The 24,624-nt window shown below is 46.2% G+C and overlaps 1 protein-coding gene across 2 annotated transcripts in view; it reads right to left on the bottom strand.

The window, feature by feature from the left end:
* The window catches only part of LOC142573224 (proteasome adapter and scaffold protein ECM29-like), a 233,850-nt gene that overhangs the window by 128,298 nt on the left and 80,928 nt on the right, over positions 1 to 24,624 (bottom strand). Inside the window, exons 5-6 of one of the 2 annotated variants that reach the window (XM_075682818.1) lie at positions 15,132 to 15,173; positions 546 to 618 (exon numbers count right to left, since the gene is read on the bottom strand). In XM_075682818.1, coding sequence (XP_075538933.1) covers positions 546 to 618; positions 15,132 to 15,173 — 115 coding nt within the window. The remainder of the gene's footprint in view (positions 1 to 545; positions 619 to 15,131; positions 15,174 to 24,624) is intronic. The other variant, XM_075682819.1, reaches the window with a different exon arrangement.

Genomic DNA, 24,624 nt, shown 5'->3' with positions numbered 1-24,624 from the left:
ATTGCACAGAGTGTTGCGCTCAGGCGGAGTGGGGTTACTTGGGCGCGGAAAGGAAAAGGCGCTTCCTCTTTGGCTCGAGGTCGGAAAGCAGCGTGGACGTGCCACGCATGCGCCGATCCATGCTTCTGCGAGACCGTCTCGCAAGGGCTCGTGCGAACACGCCACCATATGCGTGACCTTACACGCGAACGACCAGGCATTGGGATCCAGCATGGGGCGAACATATCGCTCGCTATACGGTCGCGGTGAGTCCGACTTACGCGATTTGTTGCGCACCCATCAGCATGTTTTGAGGATAGCAACTCGGCTAGCAGGCATTGATCTATGAAAGATGCAATAAATGCCTTTGTGATTGTTTGCAATACTGTGTTGTCATTCCTTTGTCTCAAGATCACGGGTGAGAACCCCACAAACGGGACAGTATCAAGTAGAGGTTCTACTGTAAATGCTGATCGAACAGTGCTTCACACTGCATGAGATTGCTCTACAAGCCACCAACCTATGCAGCTACCATTGATTCAGCAAAAGGCGCGCGTGCTACTTACAGTGGGAACACAGCTTCCAAGGTACAGGTTATAGAGACCCTTCACCAAGGTTTCATCATTCCAGTCAATGGCACTGCAAGCAAAGAAACATACATCAATCTCTCGGACAAAAGGTCTGGTGCTATCAACAAACCAAGTGCTATTTACACCCAGGAGCAAATGCATACGTACCAGGGATTGCATGCAAAGCAGATTTTCTCCTTTGCCTGCGAATGCGAATTGAAATTGAATACTGCAGACCAAACTTGGCATTGCAATCTTTCCAGTGCACTTGTGAATTTCACTTTATGCACGTTAACTATGAAGAAATTTGTTTTTTTCAGCGACCCTGTGATCTGTACACTTTTTCTCATGGGTGTGCATCATGTATGACATTCTGTGGCAGTCTTACAATGGTGATAGTCATCACCAAAATTAAGTGACAAAGGTATGCTATGGCCTATAAGTGAGACTCAACTCCAGGTTTGATCAATTTTGGGATTTTCTTCAACGAGTCCGGTCCCTTTCTTATTTTCAAATCTCAATGCACTGCTTTTGGTTTACAAAGGGTGTACAAATGCTTTAACCCTTTGAGGGTCACATTTTTTTATTGCAGATTAAATTCTTCAGAATGACTGTTTCCGAGAAAAAACAAGCCAGTAAGGTGACCAAAAGGAACTACAAAATTTGTAATGTCTGCAGTTTTAACATGGTTTACGGCTGAATACATGAATAAACTACCATAATTCATTTTTTACAAATGTGATAATATTCACAGAACTTACTGTTACCGTTTAATAGGTTTGGCACAACTAGGACCCATATTTTGCTACCTTCCACTTCATTTTCGATATTTGTCATATGTTGTACTGAGGGCGCCCTCCCAGCAAAGGTGCCGATGCAGCAGCCTCCAATCTACATTTGAACCAATGACAAAAGGTCACAAGAATGAAAAATTACGCGAATCATTGAGTATGCAGCCCCTGGAACACATGCATGGCTGCAGAGTTGTGAGGCATGCCATGTGAGGACCCACAAGCAAGCTCAAAATGGTGCACGTGCAGTCATCAGAAAAATGAAACGAATGAGAAACTTGGAGTAATGAACTGTTAGATAGCTAAACTAAATGCCAACAGTCCTTGTGCACCTTGCGCGAAAGAAGCATAGATGCGACAGTATCGCTGATTTGGAGTGCCCGCCTGTAAACTAAGTACCGTACTTATTTGGTTATAAGGTGAGAATGCAGTTTAAGAAAAGAAACTTAAGCATGAAACTCAAGAAAAGGATATTAAAGGGACTCTGAAACAACTTTGACAATCTTGCAAAAACGTATTGAGTCATTAAGGTAGGCCCTTCTAATCATTAAGAGATGCACTTAAGCACTCTGCGTAAAGCGTGTAATTTATTATAAGGTTTTAAAAATCTACATCCCCCCCCCCAACCGATTGCAGCACACTACTCCCAACTTTTCAGCTGCATTTGACCAAGTGACACAAGGTGACCATATAACATCAGTAAGTCGAGCTATTCGATTGGCTGCCCAGGGTGCGTCATCAATAATTTTTCCAACTTTATAGTGAACAAATGTTGTTCATAATAGTTGGAATGTAGTTAATTTGTTATTATAAAAAAAGTAACAGAAAGAGAATGCACAAGGACAATTTATCACTGCACTCAAGCACTTCAGGCGCAGAACAAGTGTTGTCTGCTAGAGTTGCGACATGCTGACGCAAGCTGCGCGGCCTGTGTTGGTCTCGATCTGTCTTTTCATGAACACCATGGTTTGCCCTTGTTGCGCAGTAGGCTGCAAACGTAGTGATCGGCGACATCGTGTCACTCTGTGAGGCAAACATGCAAGCGGAGTGGCTGCAGTGCTGGTTGTCGGCAGCAGATCGGCACTAGCATCTACGCATTTCTGCTCATCACTTCACGCCTAAGGACTACTATACACCACAATAGCTTTTCGTGTGTCAGGTATTCACGTAAACGCAAGCACAAGTAGACTGGGCCTGGGCATTTTGTGGGATAAATGGAGGCTCAAATCTGAACGGCCTGCACGGTGCATGGTATGGCCTCACCAGCTAAATTAGTTGGTACAATTTACGCTGCAGTTTAAAATTGAGATCACCAGAAATGTGGCACTGTTGCCACCATACTGAAGCAGTAATTGAAGAACCTATTAGCCTCGCATATTGGCCTCGAGCTCCACCACTGGAAAAGCTGGCGCCACCGTCGACGTGATGTGGCATGAGGGATCACGTAGACACAGCGGGTGCGTCGGCTGCTTCGGAAGCGACGAAACGAGCTGAAAACGAAAGTTTAAAGTCCCACCTGCGCCGCAGTTCTGATTAAGTGGTGAGCCTTTACCGCCTTGGGTGTCTGCTTGACAACACATGAAAGTACTATAATAGGTAGTGGCTGCCTTTGGAGGGGTGCAGCATGGTAGGCTACTGCTCGGTGCCACAGTGCCGGATGTACGCAACAGAGCCCGGTGTCAGCCTTTTTCACAGGTAGCCACAGGGAAAGGAGCTGCGTGAAGCTTGGCTGGCGAAACTTAGAACTGGCAGACATCCATCGGCTACAACTCGGGTATGCAGCAAGCACACACACGAGGAAGATTTCTGCTATGGCACCGGGACTGCGCGATGTTCAGCAAGTAGCAGAAAACGCACTGAGACGCTCACCCGCGCCCGGCTAATGTCATGAAGCTTTATTTGGTCTGTGAACTTGTTGATACTTCGTCTGGCAAGTTCACTGGAACGGAAAGGGAGTGTTAAGACGCACATTAAACAAAGGCATGGCATATGGTCATGTTTGTGTTATGAATTAATGCACAGGATTACAAAAAAGAAGCAGAGGGAAATCGCACGCTGACAAGACCGATAAACATGCAGTGCGACGCAACTTGAGAAATATTATTGAAATGCCCAAGAATTTGCTTCGAGTATCACTTACTTTTATGTATGCAGGTTCGCCCATTAACCAGCTAGTTTCGTGATTCACAGCTTTGCTACTGTGTTCTTCAGTCACTACAATGTGACATCTGGTGGAGGTGCTTTCGTGTTTATGTACCGGACACCCCCGTCAAACACACACCCCGAAGACCACACCAGCCTCGCCCCGAGATCATTGAGCAAGCCGCAGGCTACAAAACCTGCCTGCGGATCTTCCAGAGATGACCAGGAAGATCGTGGCCAAGTCGACTACCACCATGACAGACCGAGCATCGCCTGTGGCCGTTGTACTGCAACACAGGGTACAATCAATCTTCCACGGAGCTTCATCCGACAATGCAGAAACCTGACCTGAGACATTCAAAAGGGCTTGAACCTTGAACAATTGGAGCTCTGAGGACAGGCTGCACCATGTATACTTCTCCTTGGAGGACACCGTGAAGACATGGTTCGAAAACTGGGAGTCCACACTTACAACATTGGACCTGTTCTGCAGCAACATTTTTGCGACCTTCACAGACATTGTCCAAAAAAGGGCCAAAGTTTTACTGGAAGCCTAGTGCAGCTACCTAAAGAGAATGTTGCCATCTTTATGGTGTCGGGGTCTCATATTTTATAGGGGTGCCGACCAACACGGGTTCAAACTTATCAAGCCACAGGGCCATGTCAGCCGTTGCCTTGCATACTCTAGTGTGCCGTGGTGCGCGCTCACGCTGCAAAAAGGGGCTACCAAGCTCTATGTATGCAAAAGAGCACAGTATTACCCCTAGCTGGCAGAAATCGTTTATTGTCTCTGGCAGTACCCAACATGCACAAACATCCAGTCTCAGGCCAGCACAAGGATCAAAGGGCCGTAGCACCAAGGGTAAAGAATGCAGACAGGGGCACCGCTAGCACATTGCTGAGAGGATGGCTCCCCGTAACATGCCACTAGGAATAGTCCCCGCGGCTATGCTGCTTGCTCTCGGATAGCAAATGGGCCCACTCGCGAGAGCTCAGGCAATCTCAGGTGGGTTGGGCTTCCAATAGGTGTGGCTCAGCACAGTACGACCATGCACGAGTACTAAGCACTGCTCTTTGTGTTAGCATCCAGAAAGGATCAACACAAGGTGTGCGCTTGCCGTACGTGCAAAGGCATCGTAGGCAAGCTCAAATCCAAGACACAAAAGGGCCGGCAGACGAGGAAAACATGAACGTACCAATTGCTGTACCGGAGAGATTTTCCTCGCAGTTACTCCCTTGACAGCGGCGAACCGCTGCTGGTAACTCGAGTGCTCTACAGCATACCACTGTCACTGGAGCGCCGCCAGTGACAACCGTCGCAAGTGGAAAGGGAGAGGCATAGGGACGACAGAACAGGTGAATGCCCACACAAAGACACAGGGGCATACCTAAATCCCCATAATGGAAGAGATGACCAGTTTCTTCCACCATGCCAACCTGAAAATGTCCAAGAAGAAGACACTTCACCTACTCATGCACGGTTGAAAACAAGAACTTTTTGCTGGAATGATACAGTCTGTCAGCCTGGGCACACCCTGAGAAAGACAGACATCTGGCATGCCCGCTACCACCAATCACTTCACTTTCACTACAGAAAAGTGGGTCACCGTCTACCACTAATGCCCATATCCCAAAACTCACCACCAATGCACCACATATGATGCAAGATGAACGAGCATGTGAGATAGCAGACTACATCACGGCCACTGAGTGGAGACTTCGATGGCTTCCCATTCAACATCGGCAGGATGCTACCCGTCACTGCTGGACCAATCATATATTAGCTCAGCGAGGGGCCAGTCCGTAAGCACATATCTGAAAAACAACCATACCTGGTAGCAACCGACGGAGGTGCGGCTACTGTTCGTCAAAATGCTGAAGATCCTTCATCACCACCAACATTGCAAGAACTACCTCAACGATGCTGCAACAAAACACCGCACTCTAGACGACGCCTCAAGAAAGCCCCACAACATGACATCACAGCACTGGGATAGCACAACGAAGCCACGATCTGAAACCACAGCCTAACCACAATGCAAAGGCAAAAAACTACCAAAAGCAATGCATTTCTTGACAGCCACGAAGTCACTGCTCTAGTGCACACAGCAGCTGACCACTGCATCATAAGTGGATCATTCATCACCACGTTGGAGAAAGTCAAGACTGCAAGGGAAAGCCCTCAAATCTGGACAGCTGGAAGAGACCTGATAACCTCAACTGAAATCTGCATGGCAAGAGTTAGAGTTCATAACCAGACTTACCCTGCAATATTTGTTATCCTGCAGCAATGCTTCCGGAACTGGCATATTTGGCATATTCGGAATATTTGGCATAGGCTTTCTCAACCAACACAGTGCAGTCACAGACATAAGATACAAGTCAATGGTGCTGTCCATGGACTAAGCGATACCACCGAGTAGGGCCCTCGATTACCATTCCTTAAATGTGCTTGAAGACCAAGGGCCCTATAACGTAAAACTATTCCAATATGTTTTTATTCCAATCTCCTGACGTAAAATTTGCGTAACCGCTGTGGGATTCTCATACATGCTCTTGGGACAAAGGAACCACAACACAGTAGTGCAAACAATCACAAGGGCATTTATTGCACCTTTCATAGATCAATGCCTGCTAGCCGAGTTGCTATTCACAAAACATGCCGATGGGCGTGCGACAAATCGCGGAAGTCCGACTCACCGCGACCGGATAGCGAGCGAATATGTTCTCCCATGCTGGACACCAATGCCTGGTCGTTCACGCGTACGGTCGTGTGAACGGTGGCACGTTCCGACGAGGCTTCATGAGACGGTCTCACAGAAGCCTGGATCGGTGCACGTGCGGAGCGTCCGCACCACTCGCCGACTCATCTCGCACTCGTCGCCAACTCCAAGCCAAAGAGAAAGAGCCTTCTCCTCTTTTTCGCCCAAGTAACCCTGCCGGCAGGCACGTTAGCAGCGCAACACTCGCGCCATCTCTCGTACTGCGCTTCAACCAAGCCGACTGCCGCGGGCATCACACAGGCCATGCGGCGAAGCCGGATTGCAGGAGACGGTAGCTATGCGGGAAAACAACATATCAGGGGACACGTGAGAGTTGCGCATCTCCCCAACCTTAAATCACTACATATACCGGCGAAACATGTCACACGGTCTAACATCAACGCGTGCTTCGCGAACAAGGTAGTACATGCAACAGTGGCCGCGCCGAGGAAATGTCCACATGCTGTCCATAACACGCGAGCCGACATTGTCCTTGGGTACACCGCTAGTCCACTAGTCACAGCAGCAGCTCTGCAGACTCGACGGCACGATTCCAGGCCAGGACTCCGGAAACAGCGACGCAGTAGGCACGAGCAAGCGTCGCTCACGCCGACGTGCCCTGCTGGTGAGCCCCGGTAACTGTCGGTGATCGCCTGCTCTTTTCTCCGGCGCTGCGGGTTGCGAGCTGGATACAGACAGCCGCAAAGTCGCTGCGCTGTGCCACAGTATCACCATTGCCCGGTGGCTTGATCATAGTCCGGGGCAGCAGCGCAGATGATGTGCAGGTAACAGCAAACCAGGGGTGACTCCGCTCACACTGCGTACACTCAATGCACTTGACAAAGACTAAAGTAGTGCAAGTGAGAGACATTCTGCATGCACATCGCCCACGTGGTACGATGTTCAACTCGGCTGGCAAAAGATTGGGCAGCTACTCAGATGCTAAGTTCACGTGAACGAAGCTCGCTTCCTTGAGTCGAACGAGTCATTTCAATTCGTACGAGGCTAACTAGAATGAGGGAAGCAAAGTGGAACACCTCAACGCCACGGTCCACCAAGTTGTGTCCCTCCACATGCGACAGGCAGCTTCGTAGAGCCTTAGGCCTAAAGCGTCGCTACCCTGACAACAACCGGCATCCAAAAAACAACACCCAAAATGGGCGCAAAACAAGCAGCTGTGAGGAGACGTAAGCTCTGTTAGGTGGTCCTACTCTGCTCGCTGGACCCAGCATCCAAGTTGATGGCACTCACTGTCCCAGACGGTGTTGGAGCGCCCGGTGCCAGGCCGCAATACCAGTCAGCCCGTAGCGGCACCCGTGGCCCACGGCCACCCGGCTCCCAGAGCCACAACTTCATCAGAGTCAAAGAGATAGAAAAAGCTATTTACATAAGAAATTCGGACCACCCACGAGGCTTCCGTACTCACTTGCTTCAGGCTTGCCAATGCTCCACGGGCGCTAAGCCTCGCTCTCCCAGGATGCAGACCACGTGGCTCTCGTACCGACGAATGTCATTAAAAAAACCATTTGCGAAAAGGCTTAGCATGTCGAAAAGTTCAAACACACTACAGCCACCGTCGCCTCGCTCATGAAAGCACGCCGCTGACGCTAGCAATCAAAATACACGCTAGGCCTGTGCTTCGGTTCAAACAAAGGTCTCGAACAAAGCAAAACTGTTAAAACTATCGTCCAAAGCCTCAAGAGCCCCACGTTGGGCAGCCAGATGTGGGGTTCTCCTCCCGTGCTCTTGGGACAAAGGTACGACAACACAATAGTGCAAACAATCACAAGGGAATTTATTGCATCATTCATAGATCAATGCCTGCTAGCCAAGTTGCTATCCACAAAACATGCCGATGGGCACGCGACAAATTGCGGAAGTCCGACTCATCCCGACCGGATAGCGAGAGAATATGTTCGTCCCATGCTGGATACCAACGCCTGGTTGTTAGCACGTACGGTCACGGGAACGTTGGCACGTTCCGACGAGGCTTCGTGAGACGGTCTCACAGAAGCATGGAGCGGCGCACGTGCGGAGCGTCTGCGCCACTCGCCGACTACAAGCCAAAGAGAAAGAGCCTTCTTCTCTTTTTCGCTTAAGTAACCCCGCCGGCAGGTGCATTAGCAGCGCAACACTCACGCCATCTCTCGGACGGCGCTTCAACCAGACCGACTGCCGCAGGCATCACGCAGGCCACGCGGCAAAGCCGAATTGCAGGAGACAGGAGCTATGCGGGAAAACAACATATCAGGGGACGCGTGAGAGTCTCACATCCCCACACCACACACGCAAGCATCAGGTGGTGACCTGCAGGGTTGTCTGAGTAGACCAACAAAATGCTCTCCTCGTTTATAGGAGGTCACTTTTGTTTGCTTTAAAAATGAATAACATTGCCTACACTGAGCGGCTTGTCTTATATAATTGGCTGACAAGAGGCGAAGTGCACTGAAAATCGATAATCGGATGAAGAGGGTGGTGCCAGCGTCTGTGATTGGTCTGCTTTCTCTTACTTAGCTTGCGGTGGCTGGTCGAAAATTGTGACGGCATGCAACGAAAGGTTAAGGATGCCGCTAAAACGGATCCTCAGCAAAGAATAGTTGACAGAACAAGATTGTAAACATGCCAAAAGTGCTTGAAACCGTTAGACGGCCACACAAAAAACGTTTTTGTATGCAACTAAACCCATGCTCTCCAGCTGGTGCAAGTAGCCAGTGCCTCAGCCATCTGCGACAGCCATCTTTTATTCCGAGCAATAAAAACAGCGCTAAACGACGGGACGAGCGAAGGGACACAGACAACAGCGCTGCTGATGCGCTGTTGTCTGTGTCCTGTCAGCGCTGTTGTCTGTGTCCCTTCGCCCGTCCCGTCGTTTAGCGCTGTTTTTATTGCTTGTAATCATGAACCAACCAGCCCAAATGCGTACTCTTTTGCAGTTTATATCTTTTATTCCTTTTGGAACGGGGCAGCCTGTGCCTATTCAGAAGAAAACTGTTTTGTTTGGCATATTAATGCATATTCAATGCGTACACGTCACTTTCACGTGGTGAGTTCTCGCGGTTTTGTGACATCGCGTGACAAGCAGTTGAGGTGGGTGTTGCCCGAAAACTTTTACCCAATAGTCGAGCGCTAACGGCAAAAAGGCATCGAATCATAAACAACCATTTTTCTTTTGTTCTTTCCAGTCATGCATGATCTGTGCGTTCACATCATATCTGATGGGAAGCTATAGCAGTTTTCATGACGTCGCGTGACAGACAGGCAAAGTGGGGGTGGTTCAAAAAAGCTTTTTATCAATGGCGGAGGGCTGATTGCAGAATTGGAATAGAAAAGCTGGGAATAGCTTTACGTTATAGCGCCCCAAGTCAGTATGCTGCCTTGCTACAGCATCATCATATTGTAGGCACCGAAACATCCACAGATGTAGAAGCGTTGTCAAGGACGACCAGCATCTACTGCTCAACAGCAAAATTTTCGTCGCAAGAGGCATCCGAGAGATGGATGGAGGAAAAGCGATGTGATGCTGACAAACTTCAGCCAGGAGCACAAACATCTCAAAAAGGGCACGGCAATTGCATACATCAAGGAAATTGTGGAAACAAGTAATGTGTTTGTCCTCTCGGATTTTGCCGCGTTTGCCTCAAAGGCCATAGTTACATCAATCCGAGTCTTCCAAGGCATAAGCAAGAAATGCTAAAGAAGCCTCCTCCAGCAGTACAAGGACTGCTTTTTGTCGCCATCAAAGATTGGAAAAAATACCAGTTGCTAAGCATCACACAATCACCGAGTAATCCACCTGAACACTCCGTCAAAGTCTATACCAAGTTTCAACAAGAGAGCAAGAGGCCATAAAGCAGCAAGTAGACGAAGTGCTCCACAATTATTCGACTGTTGAATAGCCCATGAGTGTCTCCTGTTGTCTTTGAGAAAAAGAAGGATAGAGCTCTGCACTTTTCCATCAATTCTCATCGCCTCAACAAAGTAACGAAAAAGGATGTATACCCACTCCCACAGATAGACGACGCATTGGACCAACTGTGCGATGGAAAGTACTTTTTGTTGAAGGACCTCAATACAGACTACTGGCAAGTTGAAGTTGACGAGAGGGATTGAGAAATGACCGCCTTGAATAACACCGGATGGCCTCTATGAATTCTGTTACATCTACCTCAATGACCATAGTTGCCGAACCAGTGTTCGAGAGAAATCTGAGCCTACCCATGAGTAAGCAACAACAGCTTGAAAGTCTTCTCCGACAATAGAAAGACTGTTTTCTGATGTCATCAAAGACTCAGCAAACACCACTTGCAAAGCATTGCAAAATAACTGAAGAATCTGCTCGAACACTCCAACAGAGCCCTTACTGAGTGTCGACGCGAGAACAAGAAGCTATAAGGCAACAAGTCGACGAAATGCTGTGCGATTCCATCAGACAGTCATTGAAAAGCTGATGGGAATCTCCCGTGGTCTTAGTGAAGAAGAAGGATGAAACTGTGCAGTTCTGCATCGATTATTACCATTTGAACAAAATCACCAAGGACATATACCCCTCCCACGGACAGACGATGCATTGGACCAACTCTGCAATACAAAGTACTTTTAGTCGATGGGCCTCAAGACAGGCTACTGGCAAATCAAAGTTGAGGAGAGGAATTGAAAGATGACAGCCTTTATTACACAGGATGGCCTCCATGAATTGAAGGTCCTGTCATTCGGTTTTTGCTCGGTGCCCACAATGTTCTAGCATTTGATAGACACTGTGTTGGATGGTTTGAAGTGGCATACCTGTTTTGTGTACCTTGATGACATCGTTTTTTTTTTTTTTTGCAAGTTTCAATGAGCACTTGAGACACCTTGAAAGAGTACTAGAGGCAAGTAAGTCATCCAGACTCACTTTCAAACCAGAAAAGTGTCGCTTTGTATACAAAGAGCTGCTGTTCCTGGGCCATGTAATCAAATCTGGCGTACGCCCCGACCCACAGAAGAAATCTGCCATCACCAAGCTCCAGCAGCCAATGAACAAGAAGGCAGTGCACAGATTCCTTGGCCTGTATGCCTACTACAGACGCTTCTTCAAGGGCTTTTCAGGCATCACTGAGCTGCTAACACATCTAATTAAATCTGGTGTCTAGTTGAAGTGGGAAACGCGGCAGGCCGAAACATTTCAAGAACTCATATATACAATAACATATTGCATATATGTTGAACAATAATAGCGTATTGCACATAGCTTATGTATCTACAATGTTCAGATGTGACTCGCCTCCTATTTCAATTGTGGCCAGAACTGTGGCAGCGCCTCTAGAACTGTCACTGTTCGATAATGTGACTACACCAAAGCTCAAAGCTTAATAACAATGCGCTAAGAAGTTTCCCAATTACAAAAACTTGTCAACACCTCTCAGGAAAATGCAAGAACTTGCCATTCATCAACAGCACGTTCATCCTGCACCCTCTATCACAATCCTACATACCAGCAAGGCACGAGACACTAGACAAGTGCTGTGATCACAAAATGCAGCGGCCTCAATAAAACTGTCTATATGCTTTGTCCAGGTAGACAGGAGCGATGGAAATGATAATGCGATGCAGACAGAGACAACAGCAACAAAAGCAGTGCATATTTTGTAAATTGCGAAAGCATGTGTGAAGATTGGGCTCATCACCTGCCGAGAGGAGCAAAGATCATGTAGGATCACAACTAGATCACTAGATCGTGTAAGTTCTAAGATCTAGGTAGATGTAGATATGATGTAGATGTGGTGTAGATCTAGATGTAGGTTCTAGGAAGTTCCGCAAATGTGCTTATCACTAAGCCAAATTAGTATGTTGCTTGCGCCAAGATCTGCGCCATAAGGGTAGACAATACTGTACACTTTGATTCCTAGGCACACAAATTACCGATATCTTGCAATATTCTTGTTAAGCAATGCTAGTAGATTCCAGAGTATGTCCAGCACTGTGTTTTCTTGCACCAGTCACAGGTATTTATTAGTACAGTACAGGTACAGTCACCAGCGTTTGGGCTGACTGTCAGAGCAGGGCACAGACTCTCAGCATCAGTGGCATTCCCCAAGCACAGAGCTGGAGGGATTGACCGACTAGAAAGCGCTGGAGAGGATGGCACACTATAGCATTCTTCTTCTTTGCTACATTTACTCCTGAATATGAAAAGGGAGCCGTCCGGCGACCTAACACCTCCTCTCTATGAGTGGATCGTAGTACGGTGTGAGGTGCTCGACATTGACAATGTCTCGTCCTGAACACTGATGAATGTGTTCAATCACATAGTTGACGGGGAATGCGCATTCGGTGATATGGTAGGACCCTTCATACTTTGCCAGTAGTTTTGAAGAGAGAACAGGCGCAGCGGACGGAACCGAGAGCCACACATGTGCTCCAGGGAGGAAGGTAGGCGCAGAAGCAATATGGACGGCTGGGCTGGCTTGTTACAGTTGGTGCGGCACTAGGCAGCTGCACTTGATTACAATAATGCGCGACGTGATCAGCATAGCCCCATGCAAAGCAGATTGGTCAGTTGTCGGGAGTACGCCACCGGTTTGCTGGGGCAGGTCCCATCCATGTGAAAGAACGCGTAGCATGGGACAGCTGCTGATATGACTGCATGGAGGGCTGCAGTCGGGGCTTAGCCACGACGTCAGCATAACTGAGAGGCATACTTGGAGAGAGTGGTTGGGTCCTCGCAACGACTTCAGCATAGCCGAGTGGGGCAGCCATGGGGACCTGTTGGGGCGTCGCAATGACGTCAGCATAGCTTAGTTGTGCGGCCGCAGGAAAATGTTGGTGCTGGTGTGGCAAAAGTTTGGCGATTTCTTGCTCAACCATGCGATGGAGCGAAGGCATAAAATTAAAGGCAGGCTGTTGCATGTGGCAGCTGAGCAAAGGTCATCAAGGAGAGCTGGTGTGCAGCTTCATCCCAGACTAACGCTTTCATTTCTACAAGCAGCACTGACTGGTTGGAGAGGGTAGCCAAACCAGCAATGTGTTCGTCGCGCAATGAGGGGTGAAGTGTCAATGACCGCTGCCTGCGTAGCTCCTCGTAGCTTTATCATAAAGTGACGATGTTAGTCACTGGCTGAGGATTCTTTGCAAGTAGCATGTTGAAAGCATTGTCCTCTATACCTTTCATGACATTTCAGATATTGTTGGACTCCAACACCATCGTATTGACTCTCTTACACAAGTCTAGAAAATCTTCAATGCAGCTGGTAAATGATTTACCCAGCTGCTGTGCACATTCTTGCAAACGCGATTCCATGCGCAGCTGGCACACAGCAGGGCGACCAAACATGGCCACTAAAAAGGTCTTGAACGAGCACCATGTTAGAAAATCAGTCTCATGGTTGTACCAGAGACGCCACACCCGCGAGATAAAAGAGCACATTGCTCAGTTTTGCAGGATTATTCCATTTGTTGTGGGCGCTTACCCTCTAATATGTCGTCAGTCAGTCCTCTACGCCAGTGTCGTCAGCACCGCTGAAAATTGCACGGTACCTGTGGCGAAGCACACCAGAGTACATGACTGACTGAGGAGGTGCTTGATGGGATGAAGTGGTGTTTGCTGGGATGAGTCTTCAAGCATAGTTCGAAGTTCCAGGATTAACGCTATATGCCAAAGCAGTCTCCAAAACTTGTAAAGATGTTTCTTAGTCACCAGTGTTTGGGCAAACCGTCACAGCAGGGCATGGACTCTCAGCATGAGTGGCGTTCCCCAAGCTGAAGAGATTGACCCTACAGAAAGCACTGAAGAGGAAGGCCCAACTATAGCATTCCTCTTCCTTGCTACACTCCGAACTTGTGAGCATTAAACTGTGCGATAAATTTTCTGATAGTCGATATCCAATTTGATATTCAGCTTTCTTTCCTTGATTAAATTCAATATTCGATTAGAAATCTACTACAATTGACATTCATTATTCGACTCTGACAGGAGCGATGAAATTGATTGAATTATCCGGCTGGTCGAAGTAAGCAAGGTTTAGAAAAACACCAAAACAAACCACCAATTAATTTCGCAGTAATTGCCCGTTTCTAACACACTCGCGAATCAAACACACATCCACTTTCTATGTGTCCAAAGTAGTAAACTAATGTAGAAATTACATTAAGCTTCCTAAACAAAGTAGAAATCTGATGCACACCCAATTTTTAGCAAGAATAATTGTTGCACAATGGCGGCCGGTTTTCTAAAGTCAGCTTCGCCGCACAGTTTAAAGTCGGCTTCGGCGCACAGTTTAAAGTCGGCTTCGCCGCACCGTTTAAAGTCTGCTTCGTCGCAGTTATTTCTTGTGTGAAAAAGCATATGCACACCGCAAAGGTGATTTTCGTTTCGTATGGATTAGATCACGCAAGCAATTTTCAGGCCATTTGTTTTTTAAAGGTGCACATTAAAACCAGGTATATAACATAATCAGGAATTCTGAGCTAAGGTAATTTCTTGAGAATATTCAGGCCAAAAATAAGCGTTTTCGAGAGGAGATGATGTGTGTTCAATGCATTCACTCTCCCCTAAGCTTCGCCGAGACAGGTTCTGCCACTAAAAGGCACCATTGTTGAGGTCACCATACGGGTCAGGCATGCGCATGCTGACCGGTAAAGCTCGAATTATCTGGCGAAGGCCAAACTGAGGATCAAAACAACAAAAGTTTGGGTCCATAGAAAAGCATAGGCTCTGGCCAGGACCTTCAGCCGTGAGTGAATGAACTGAAAAATCGCATTAACTAGAGGCAAATTAATGGAAGTCTACTGTATTTGGTATTCCCATATCCCTAATTTTCACCATTCACACCACTCGTAACTGCTTTTGTAGCCGCAAAATAGCATTTAGAAAGTATGCTTAAATGAGCAACAATGACCGAAGGCATACATACGTTGACAACGTCTTCATCTTCAATTCAGCTGCACTGGCAACACTGCAAAAGAGCAGAAAGACTTTCAACTTTAGAGACAAAGGCAAATTGCCTGACAGCTTAATAAGGACAGTGGTAAGTCAGTGTAGTGAACAAACATCAATTTAGCAGGCTACAATACAGCCGAATCCACTTACAACATTCAAGTACCAAGAAAATTCCATTGTTACAACCGATAATTGCTATAGGGCCATTCCATGCGAAACGTCCCAGACACCAAAAGTGACCATCACTGATTTTCTGGAAAAAATACTAGGTTAGATGCCTGTTGTGCGAGTAAGGTTTCACCAAAGTATTTTCGTTGCAAAAAATGCTTTGATCACGTGAGTGCCCTTTAGATTTCCATAAAGAAGCAAAAGTTGATTGGAGGTACATGTTTTTTAATCAGGTCTGAAACTAGGTGCAATAACAAATTTTATTTTAGACCATTCTATTGCATCTTTCTTTCGTATGACATCATAATTGAATGCACTTTGAAATTTTCCGTACTTATTTGGCTCAGTAAAGAAGCAATAAAAGTTGCGTTTTCAGAAATTTTTTTCAATAAAATGCATTATTTATTCTGCTACCATAATTTTTCTCCTGTTTTGCCTGTTGCTATAGTGTATGCTAAAAATAATTTGCAATTGTTAATGAATATATTTTTTGAGAAATATACCTGCAAAATTTTCAAGAAATGAATTTCTTGTGATATTCAGACCAAATTTAAGCATTAAGGCCCTAAAGATAAACATGTGTCAGAGAGCTCAATATACGCACTGGCCTCTTAGCTTGCAATTTAGAAATTTTCCTTCGAGTAAATTTTGTCTGAAGTGAGACAACAATTTTTGAAGTCAACAACCAATATTACCAGTAGCCACACTGCATATGAGCCACAGCTCTCCTCATCATCTGCTTGTCATCATCTGAGCATCGCTGTCTACCGCCCAGCAGACGGCGGCTAGTATATGGGGTGGTCATTTTTCAGTTTTACGAGATCTTTAAAAATCGCCCGTTGCAGATACCACAATTCTAGTCCTTGAGCTGGATTGTTCAGAGAGGCAGATATTACTTGCACCAAAAATCTAAGCACATATTCAATGAAATAACTAGTGTTCACTAATTAATTTTCTGATTAGTTATTGTATGGCACATATTGAAATTTATTATTTATTATTGAAATTGTCAGATGTATTAATTTATAATGAATTTCCAGAATGACACACATTTCGAGATATTTGCCAAAGCATGGGACGAAATAGAGTTACTTTTGTGCTTTAATGCATAAAAGAGCATTTTGTTGAAAAGTAAGCGGACCAACAATAAATTTTTATGGAGAGTTTGACAGCGCATATCTCGAAACTGCTGGCATTATGGAAATTCATTCGAAGGGAATACGCCTGACAATCTCACTGGCTACAAGTCATAAATTTCAATATGTGCCATACAATAATTAGCAAGCTAATTAGTGAATGTTAGTTATTTCGTTGAATATGTGTTTCGATTTTTTGGTGCAAGTAATGACCGCCTCTCTGAACGATTCAGCTCAAGGACTATAATTATGGTATCTGCAACAGGCGATTTTTAAAATTCCATATAATTTAAAAGTGATCACCCGTATACTAGTCATCATCTGCCGGGTGACAAATGACAAGGAGAAGAGCAGACGACAATGCTCAGACGACAAGAACAGCAGCTTGTACATAGTGCTTGCTGGCCATATGGGTTGCTGACTTCCAAAAATTGTTCTCTCACTTCAGACAAAATATACTCGAAGGAAAATTTCTGAATCACAAGCTGAGAGGTCAGTGCGTATATTGAGCTACCTAACATATATTTATCTGGAGGGCCTTAATGCTTAAATTTGGCCTGGATATCACAAAAAATTCATTTCTTGAAAATTTTGTAGGTATATTTCTCAAAAAATATATTCATGAATAATTGCAAATTATTTTTAGCATACACTATAGCAACAGGCAAAACGGGAGAAAAATTATGGTAGCTGAGAAAATAATGCAGTTTACAGAAAAAATTTTCTGAAAACGCAACCTTTATTGCTTTTTCACTGAGCCAAATAAGTACGGAAAATTCTAAAGTGTATTCAATTATGACGTCATATGAAAGAAAGATGCCAATACAATGGTCTAAAATAAAATTTGTTATTGCAACTAGTTTCAGACCCAATTAAAAGTATGTACCTCCAACGAACTTTTGCTTCTTTACAGAAATCTCAAAGAGCACTCACGTGATCAAAACATTTTTTGCAACGAAAATATTTTGGTGCAATCTTATTCACACAATAGCCATCTAGCCCAATTTTTTTCAAGATCAGTGATGGTCACTTTTGATGTCTAGGACATTTCACATGAAATGACCCTAATATATTCAGCTCCACAAAAAAGATGCAGAGGAAACAGACAGAACAATTGAATTAGACAGAAGTACAGTACAACTGACTGGTGTTACCAATACCGGCATGTAACAATGAGCAGCCATGGCACTGTGAACTTATGCGTGTTCTAGGGTAAAATAAACCCAACACTACAATGTTCCCATGGTGCATAATAGGCTATAATAATTAACTGCAACTACTGGGTGTCTCTGCCAAAAGGAATGAGAAATTCTAGGGGAAAAGATTATGCAGGTCCAATGCACTGTGGGAATCGATGCAAGTGAAGCTTTCTCTGCTGTTTGCGCTCATCAACAACATTTGGCAGCGACGTTGATGGCCTACGCCAGTCTCGATGCAATCTTATATGTTGCGTGCACCACTCGTATTTGTCTACATATTACACAGAACACACAGTGAGATGTGTTTGCTCAATGTGTTGTTGTGCGCCATTGTTCATAGCCTTCGAGAAAGTTAGCACGGTCATTCCCTCACACAGGTGTATCAAATCGTCACTGAGGTGTTGATTTGCTGGACAGCCGCCTGCGTGTTATCGTCTTGACGCTGCAGACCTTCAGTGCAGCTTTGCGTCTGCACACTCTGCGTCAGTTGCCCGCAAGTGTAAACTTGCACAGAGTATATTTTTTCAGAAATACGTGTTTTTGCGATTCTCAACACCCCCTGCTATTTTCGGCAAAAAAAATTTAAGGAAAGTTTGCATGTGAATCTAAGCACCCTCTTTTTTGCAAGTGCACTTGCTCACTCTGCCGTCAAACCGAAGCCATCGGAGTCCCGAGGTGGCTCGGTGTCAGTGGTGCAATCTCTGGCTTCTTGTGCGTGGCCACCTGGATAGGGCCACGCAGCGGGGGTTCCTCACTGCCGCACGCGGATCCAGGCGGCCGTGTCTTGTGTCGCTGCACTCCGACACTACACAACAGATGGCGGCACCAGAAACTAAGCCACTCCCCAAAACCAGCCGAAAGCGACCCCGATAACTCTATTAGCATGTTGTCACATGGGCCTGGTGTCGTTGGCGCTCTGCAAGTTTTGTGGTAATTGCAGGCGCACATTGCTTTGTGAACCCACACAAGTGGTGGGTTCACTGTCTGCACCTTCTGGGGATGCACTACTCTCACGCGTCCCCTGATATGTTGTTTCCTCACGTAGCTCTCGTCTCCTGTAATCCGGCTTCGCCGCGTGGCTTTCCTGCAGCTTGCAGGGTAGTATGAAAGATGGCGCAAGTGTTGCTCTGCTAATGCCACCTAACTGCAGGATTACTTGGGCGCAAAAAGCAGAAAGCTCTTCCTCTTTGGCTCAGAGTTGGCAAGCGGTGCAAACGTTCTGTGCTTGTGCCGATCCATGCTTCTGTGAGACCGTCTCACGAGGCCTACTCTGGAGTGAACGAACATGATCGTTCAAACGCACCACCGTTTGCATGACTGTACGTGCGAACAACCAGGCATCCAGCATGGGGCAAACATATTCACTTGTTATCCGGTCGCGGTGAGTCGGACTTCCGCAATTTGTCGCGTGCCCATCGGCAAGTATTGTGGATAGCAAATCGGCTAGCCGACATTAATCTATGAAAGGTGCAATAAATGCCCATGTGATTGTTTGCACTATTGCGTTGTCATTTCTTTGTCCCAAGAGCACAGGTGAGGACCTCCCAAACTACATATATTTCTTTTGAATGTTTGCCAAATAACATATTATTTCTCATGCCTGTCTAGTTGAGATATTGCCGCAAAGAAAAAGAAGGGTGGAGGAATTTTTGAAATCTAAGCACCACCCGTCTCTTTGGGCATCGCTATCGTGAAAAGAGGAGGGTGCTTAGAATTGAGTAAATATGGTAGCAGAAATGTGCCGTGTCATACCTTCAATTAAAATGTTTACAGTTTGTCCACAACTGTTGCCATATCTAGTAGTAGCACTTCTTTTATTGAACAAACCTCAAATGAAGCACGCTTTTTGAGAGCATCTTTCCTTCCTCCCGTGATTATCCCATGTATGCAAGCTGCCGTGAGGGAAGAATGGCTATTTTTCACCCGCCAGGATGTCAGGGCATTGGCTTTACGTATTCTCTGGTCTCCTTTTTTTACCATACTATCTCCCCTCTAGGCTGTTGCATGTGAGTACAAAATAAGCACTGGAGCTTGTCCAATGCTTTTACGGGGGCTAATGCATAATTACACTGTCCAGAGGGCAAAGTGTTGAGGGTCAGGGTGTTCCTGAATGCATTGTGACAATGACCACAGGGTTCCAGAGGAGATTGTGGCGACATCCACAAAGTTCTTGCTGGAAAAGGCCCAGAAACGCCTCTCCCATGTCCCTGTCGTGTACATTATACATGTTCTTAACCACCATGCGACCCATCATGCAAGACAGCGACAACAGTGGAAAAGTTGTGGGAAGAGGCAAAGGAAGTTTCGCTTTAAGAAACACGAGTCTGCGTGCTATACAACTTCGCTTCATTGTCAGCCTTGCACATCTCTCTCCCATACCTCTTTACTCTTGCAGAAGCATCTCTCATCAGAGAATCAGAGACCCTCACATTCCCTAATGATGCAATCGTTCATCACATTGACTGTTAACCAGGTGACCCCATCTGTCAAGTCCGTGGGCAGCATCCTAATGCAGTATACACGTACTGGAAACGTCCACATGCCCTCTCACCACCCCACATCATCACATGCACCAACATCCCCTGTCCATGTTTTACATGTGAGCAAGCTGGGCCGCAACCTCTGTGGATGAAACCGCGGTTGCTACCGACACATTTGTGGATAGCGACTATGCAGTTCTGAAGGCATGCGACCGATGCTTGCGCCGAGTCAAAATGAAACTACTGTTTGCCTCAACCACTGCAGAAGAAACCGCGATCGCTATAGATGCATTCATAGACGGCAATCTTGCAGTTCTGAAGGCACACGGCCAATGCATGCACCAATTCAGCATGAAACTGTTGTTTGCCACAGCCGCTGTGCACAAAACCATGGTGGCTATCGTCATGACCACGGATGGAGATAACGCAGTTATGAAGGCACGCGGCTAACGGTGTTATGTTCCGGTGGTAAACACAAGAATAAAGGCTTTAAAGGCACAGATAGGCACGAAGCGTTCTGGCATTGCTGTCATTCACATGCGATTGCTGCTGATGACTATGGCAATGCGAACTCTACTGGTTCATCTCAGTTTGACGCTAGCGTCATTTCTGCTCTCGTGCGTCCCACATTTGTGGCGCTCCACGCTCGCCAAGCTCCGAGAGTTGCCCAAATGAATCTGTGTGTGACCAAATATGTGCGAATTAACAGTTTGATTGCGTTAAATAATGTATAAGCCCGTTGGGACAAAAGTACAAGTCTGAATGATCCAATGCATAATAATAATAATATTTGGGGTTTTACGTGCCAAAACCACTTTCTGATTATGAGGCACGCCGTAGTGGAGGACTCCGGAAATTTTGACCACCTGGGGTTCTTTAACGTGCACCTAAATCTAAGCACACGGGTGTTTTCGCATTTCGCCCCCATCGAAATGCGGCCGCCGTGGCCGGGATTCGATCCCGCGACCTCGTGCTCAGCAGCCCAACACCATAGCCACTGAGCAACCACGGCGGGTGATCCAATGCATGATAGCGACTTTCTGACAATGATGCAATGAGAGAGAGAATAAACTTTATACAGAACAGCACGTGAGCAAATCAAGCATACGTAGCTCCACCACTCTGCAGTGTGTGACCCCCTCAATCCAGGAATTCAGCAACCTTGACATCCTTTCTCGCTCAGTTAACCAGTTCAAGCTAGTCTGTCGAGTCTTGAGCTGGACAGCAGTGCCTCCCATTGCTGTGTGGTGGGTTATGTTATGGGTATGAACTCTCGTGTGCTTGCGCCTACCCATACCATGTGGTAGAGCATTGCACATTCCTCGCAGGGTGCACATTAATAAGTACGTAGCATAGGGTGTATGGCATCGTACCGACTCAAGTGTAGATATGCGTTTGTTTGAAGTTTCCACCATACTACAGCTTCCTCTTGTGTGAGAGCGTTATGTAGCAGCAGTAGTGTTTTTCGTGACAGGCAATAGTGTCGTCTGATGTGCCTGCCATCATCATCTTTGTGTCGCTGAGCCAGTACCATTGATGATGCAAGGACGATGATGGCAAAACAACGACGGCATAATCAGGATTGAATGATGACAGTATAAGCACAACAGAATGATGAAGAATGGTTGACAGTGATGGAACAATGAAGGCAGTATGATGACAATAATGGAATGATGACGACTGCCTGACGACAATGACACAATTCCAATGTCACGATGAGAGTTCGATGACGAAGTTTAGATAACGACGATGGAACGACCACGACGACATCACAACAACGGTGTGACAACAAATGCATTGAGATGACCGAATGACAGCAACAAAATGGGATGCCGATGAGTCTATGATGCAAATAAGGTGATGACGGCTGTATCACAAAGCCTGCATGATGACGATGGCATGAGGACGACGGCATGACAAGAGTCGAATGATGAAACTGGAGTGGCGACGATGCAACGACTACGACGCCATCACGAGCACATACCTAGTGGACCAAGTTAATATAAAATTTGGGCTGCTGGTACAGCGTAAACAGTGTGACGATGACAGCATGACGAGAGATAGAGAACACAGCTGAAATAATGACGACAGAACCACGACGACGACATCACAACCGCGAGCGCATACCTAGTGGCCCAAGTTGGTAAAGTATTTAGGCCAGTGGGTCGGAGCAAGAGGCTAGACGGAAGGACAGACAGACAGATAGCAAGATAGGCCTTTTTTTTTTAATTACATAGATAGGTTCAAAACACCTGAAGTAGATGAAAAATGCTAAGTGTATTAAACACAGTAAACGAATTCAATAGATTCAACAACTTGGAATCCATATACAGCAAAGTGTTGTGCGAGTGCATAAAGAGCTGAAGCACAAGTATGCACATGCACGCGTGCACACACACACACGCGCACACAAATTAAACCGAGCCTTTCCGAGCCTTCTATTAAGCAGAGTTGCTGACCAGTCACGAGTACGATGGATGCCTTTAACGCATCATGCTTTCAGAAGCAGCATGCGCGTACATTTGTAGCACAATTCGAATCCATTCTATGCGCATGAAGCGTTTACTTCCTCATTACCGTGCAGCCACGGATGCACAAAGGCAAGATTTCTGGTTCTTTTCATTTCTTTACCCCACAGGGCTAGCGCCACGGATGTAAGTGCCATCTGGTAGTGCTGCAAGGAATGCAGTGGCATGCGTGCTCCGCTGTAATTGGTTGGCCTGTTTGGCAAGAGAACAGCCAGACTGCAGCTCCAACAATCATGAAACCCAGCGAGGTTTGGAAAGAAAAGCTTCACTTTTAAAAAGGGCAAGACTGTGTGACACAAGCATGTTTACTTTCCATGTTGCAGGACTACTAGAAGTAATCATTGATGCGGGATTGCTTGGTACGGTAGTTCACTGAACCAAGGGTCACGGGGCCGTATCCTTGGGCGATCACTTTCGGGGATAATTTCACTTTCGCAAGAATCAGCACTGGCCACATTGAAGTATATGACTGACAGCGCTCCTGAATTTGTACGAAAATAACAAGCTTAGCATAATGCCAGAAATGCTGCCAGCCGTACCTCGTGAGTCTCGTGAAATATCGACAAACTGATCCCTCGAGAATACTGCCCCTAATCTCTAGCCCGCTAATCATGCACAGCATCTTGCAGTCACCACCGCTACACTCAACAAAGCTGTCGACGACGTTCAGGGAGTAGATAACCATCGACAAAGCGGGTACATGAGTGGGTTTGTTCATTCCTGCCAATGCCTAATGGACCCCCTTGGTGACTTCGTCTTTCACGTTAGTGTACGGTATCATAACACCTGCTTCTATGTTCAAGTAGTCAGCGAAGCCTAGTTGGCCTAGTGCGTCACACCCGTTGCCGCATTCATGCACCAGCGAAAACTGCACGTGGCCGAGAATTTTAATGTCATCGGGAATCACACGCACGCAAGAAACCAACAGTGAAAAACCATAACACATGCGACGCAGCTGGTACTATTACACGGGAAATGGTACACTGGAAAAATGAGAGATGGCAAAGCAAATGATGACAGTCATGATGCTCTGACTCGAATCTTTTTAGCGGGTGGAAACACATAAAATTAACACAGACCACCACACAACATAGGCATTTCACACAGCTGTCCAGATTATCAGCATACATATCATAGAATTGCTTGCTCAGTCATACAAATGTCCGTACCAGCAACGACTTTATCGGATCCAATATCAAAGGCCATGCATTTATGCACTGCATATGCAAGAAGCAATCAACGTTACTAGATAGAAGCAATCGCAGGAACCTGCAAGTACATCATGGCCACCATATTTCTGACACTGCATCCAAGATATGCGAAAACGAAAGCAAGTTGATCATGCTAGTCTCAGAGGTCACAGCTTGAAACTACAAATTATACGGCTGGATGAACACAGGCTTTGATAATTATACAGTATAATAGTGATATGCAAATATCCGGTATAACTGTTCGCACAGTTGCACAAAAGTGGGAATGGATTTAAATGTTCCACTTTAAAAACTAACAGTATAAGTGCAGTAGTGGCAGTCACCGACGCGGCAGCCAGAGTGGAAGGGTCGCGAATGAAGGGACTGCGAGGCGTCAGAGTGCTAAATGTCATGCAAAAAGAAACTGTTCAGAGTGATTGACAAGGCAGAACGACTGGTTCCAAGTCGGTTCCAAAACCTGAAACAAAAATCTGCCTGGCTTGTTGTCCACATATGACAATCGGCCATTTAAAAAGCGTATTTTTGGCATTGTAACAGACACGCACCAGGCAAGTTTATATGATTCACAATACAAGTGCATTGATTGCGGCACAGCATGTTTTCAACAGGCTGGTTTACTTCCGCAGTGCGTTCATTTCTACCTGACCATGAATAAAAATGTGCAACAAGTACTTGAACATGTGTGAGGCACATTGCACTTATACGTCCATTCAAAAGACATAGATTTTCAGGGTTTGTGTCATTC

Source organism: Dermacentor variabilis, chromosome 2, assembly GCF_050947875.1.
Source record: "Dermacentor variabilis isolate Ectoservices chromosome 2, ASM5094787v1, whole genome shotgun sequence".
Taxonomy (NCBI): Eukaryota; Metazoa; Arthropoda; class Arachnida; order Ixodida; family Ixodidae; genus Dermacentor; species Dermacentor variabilis.
This window is presented reverse-complemented; position numbering and strand designations above follow the sequence as displayed.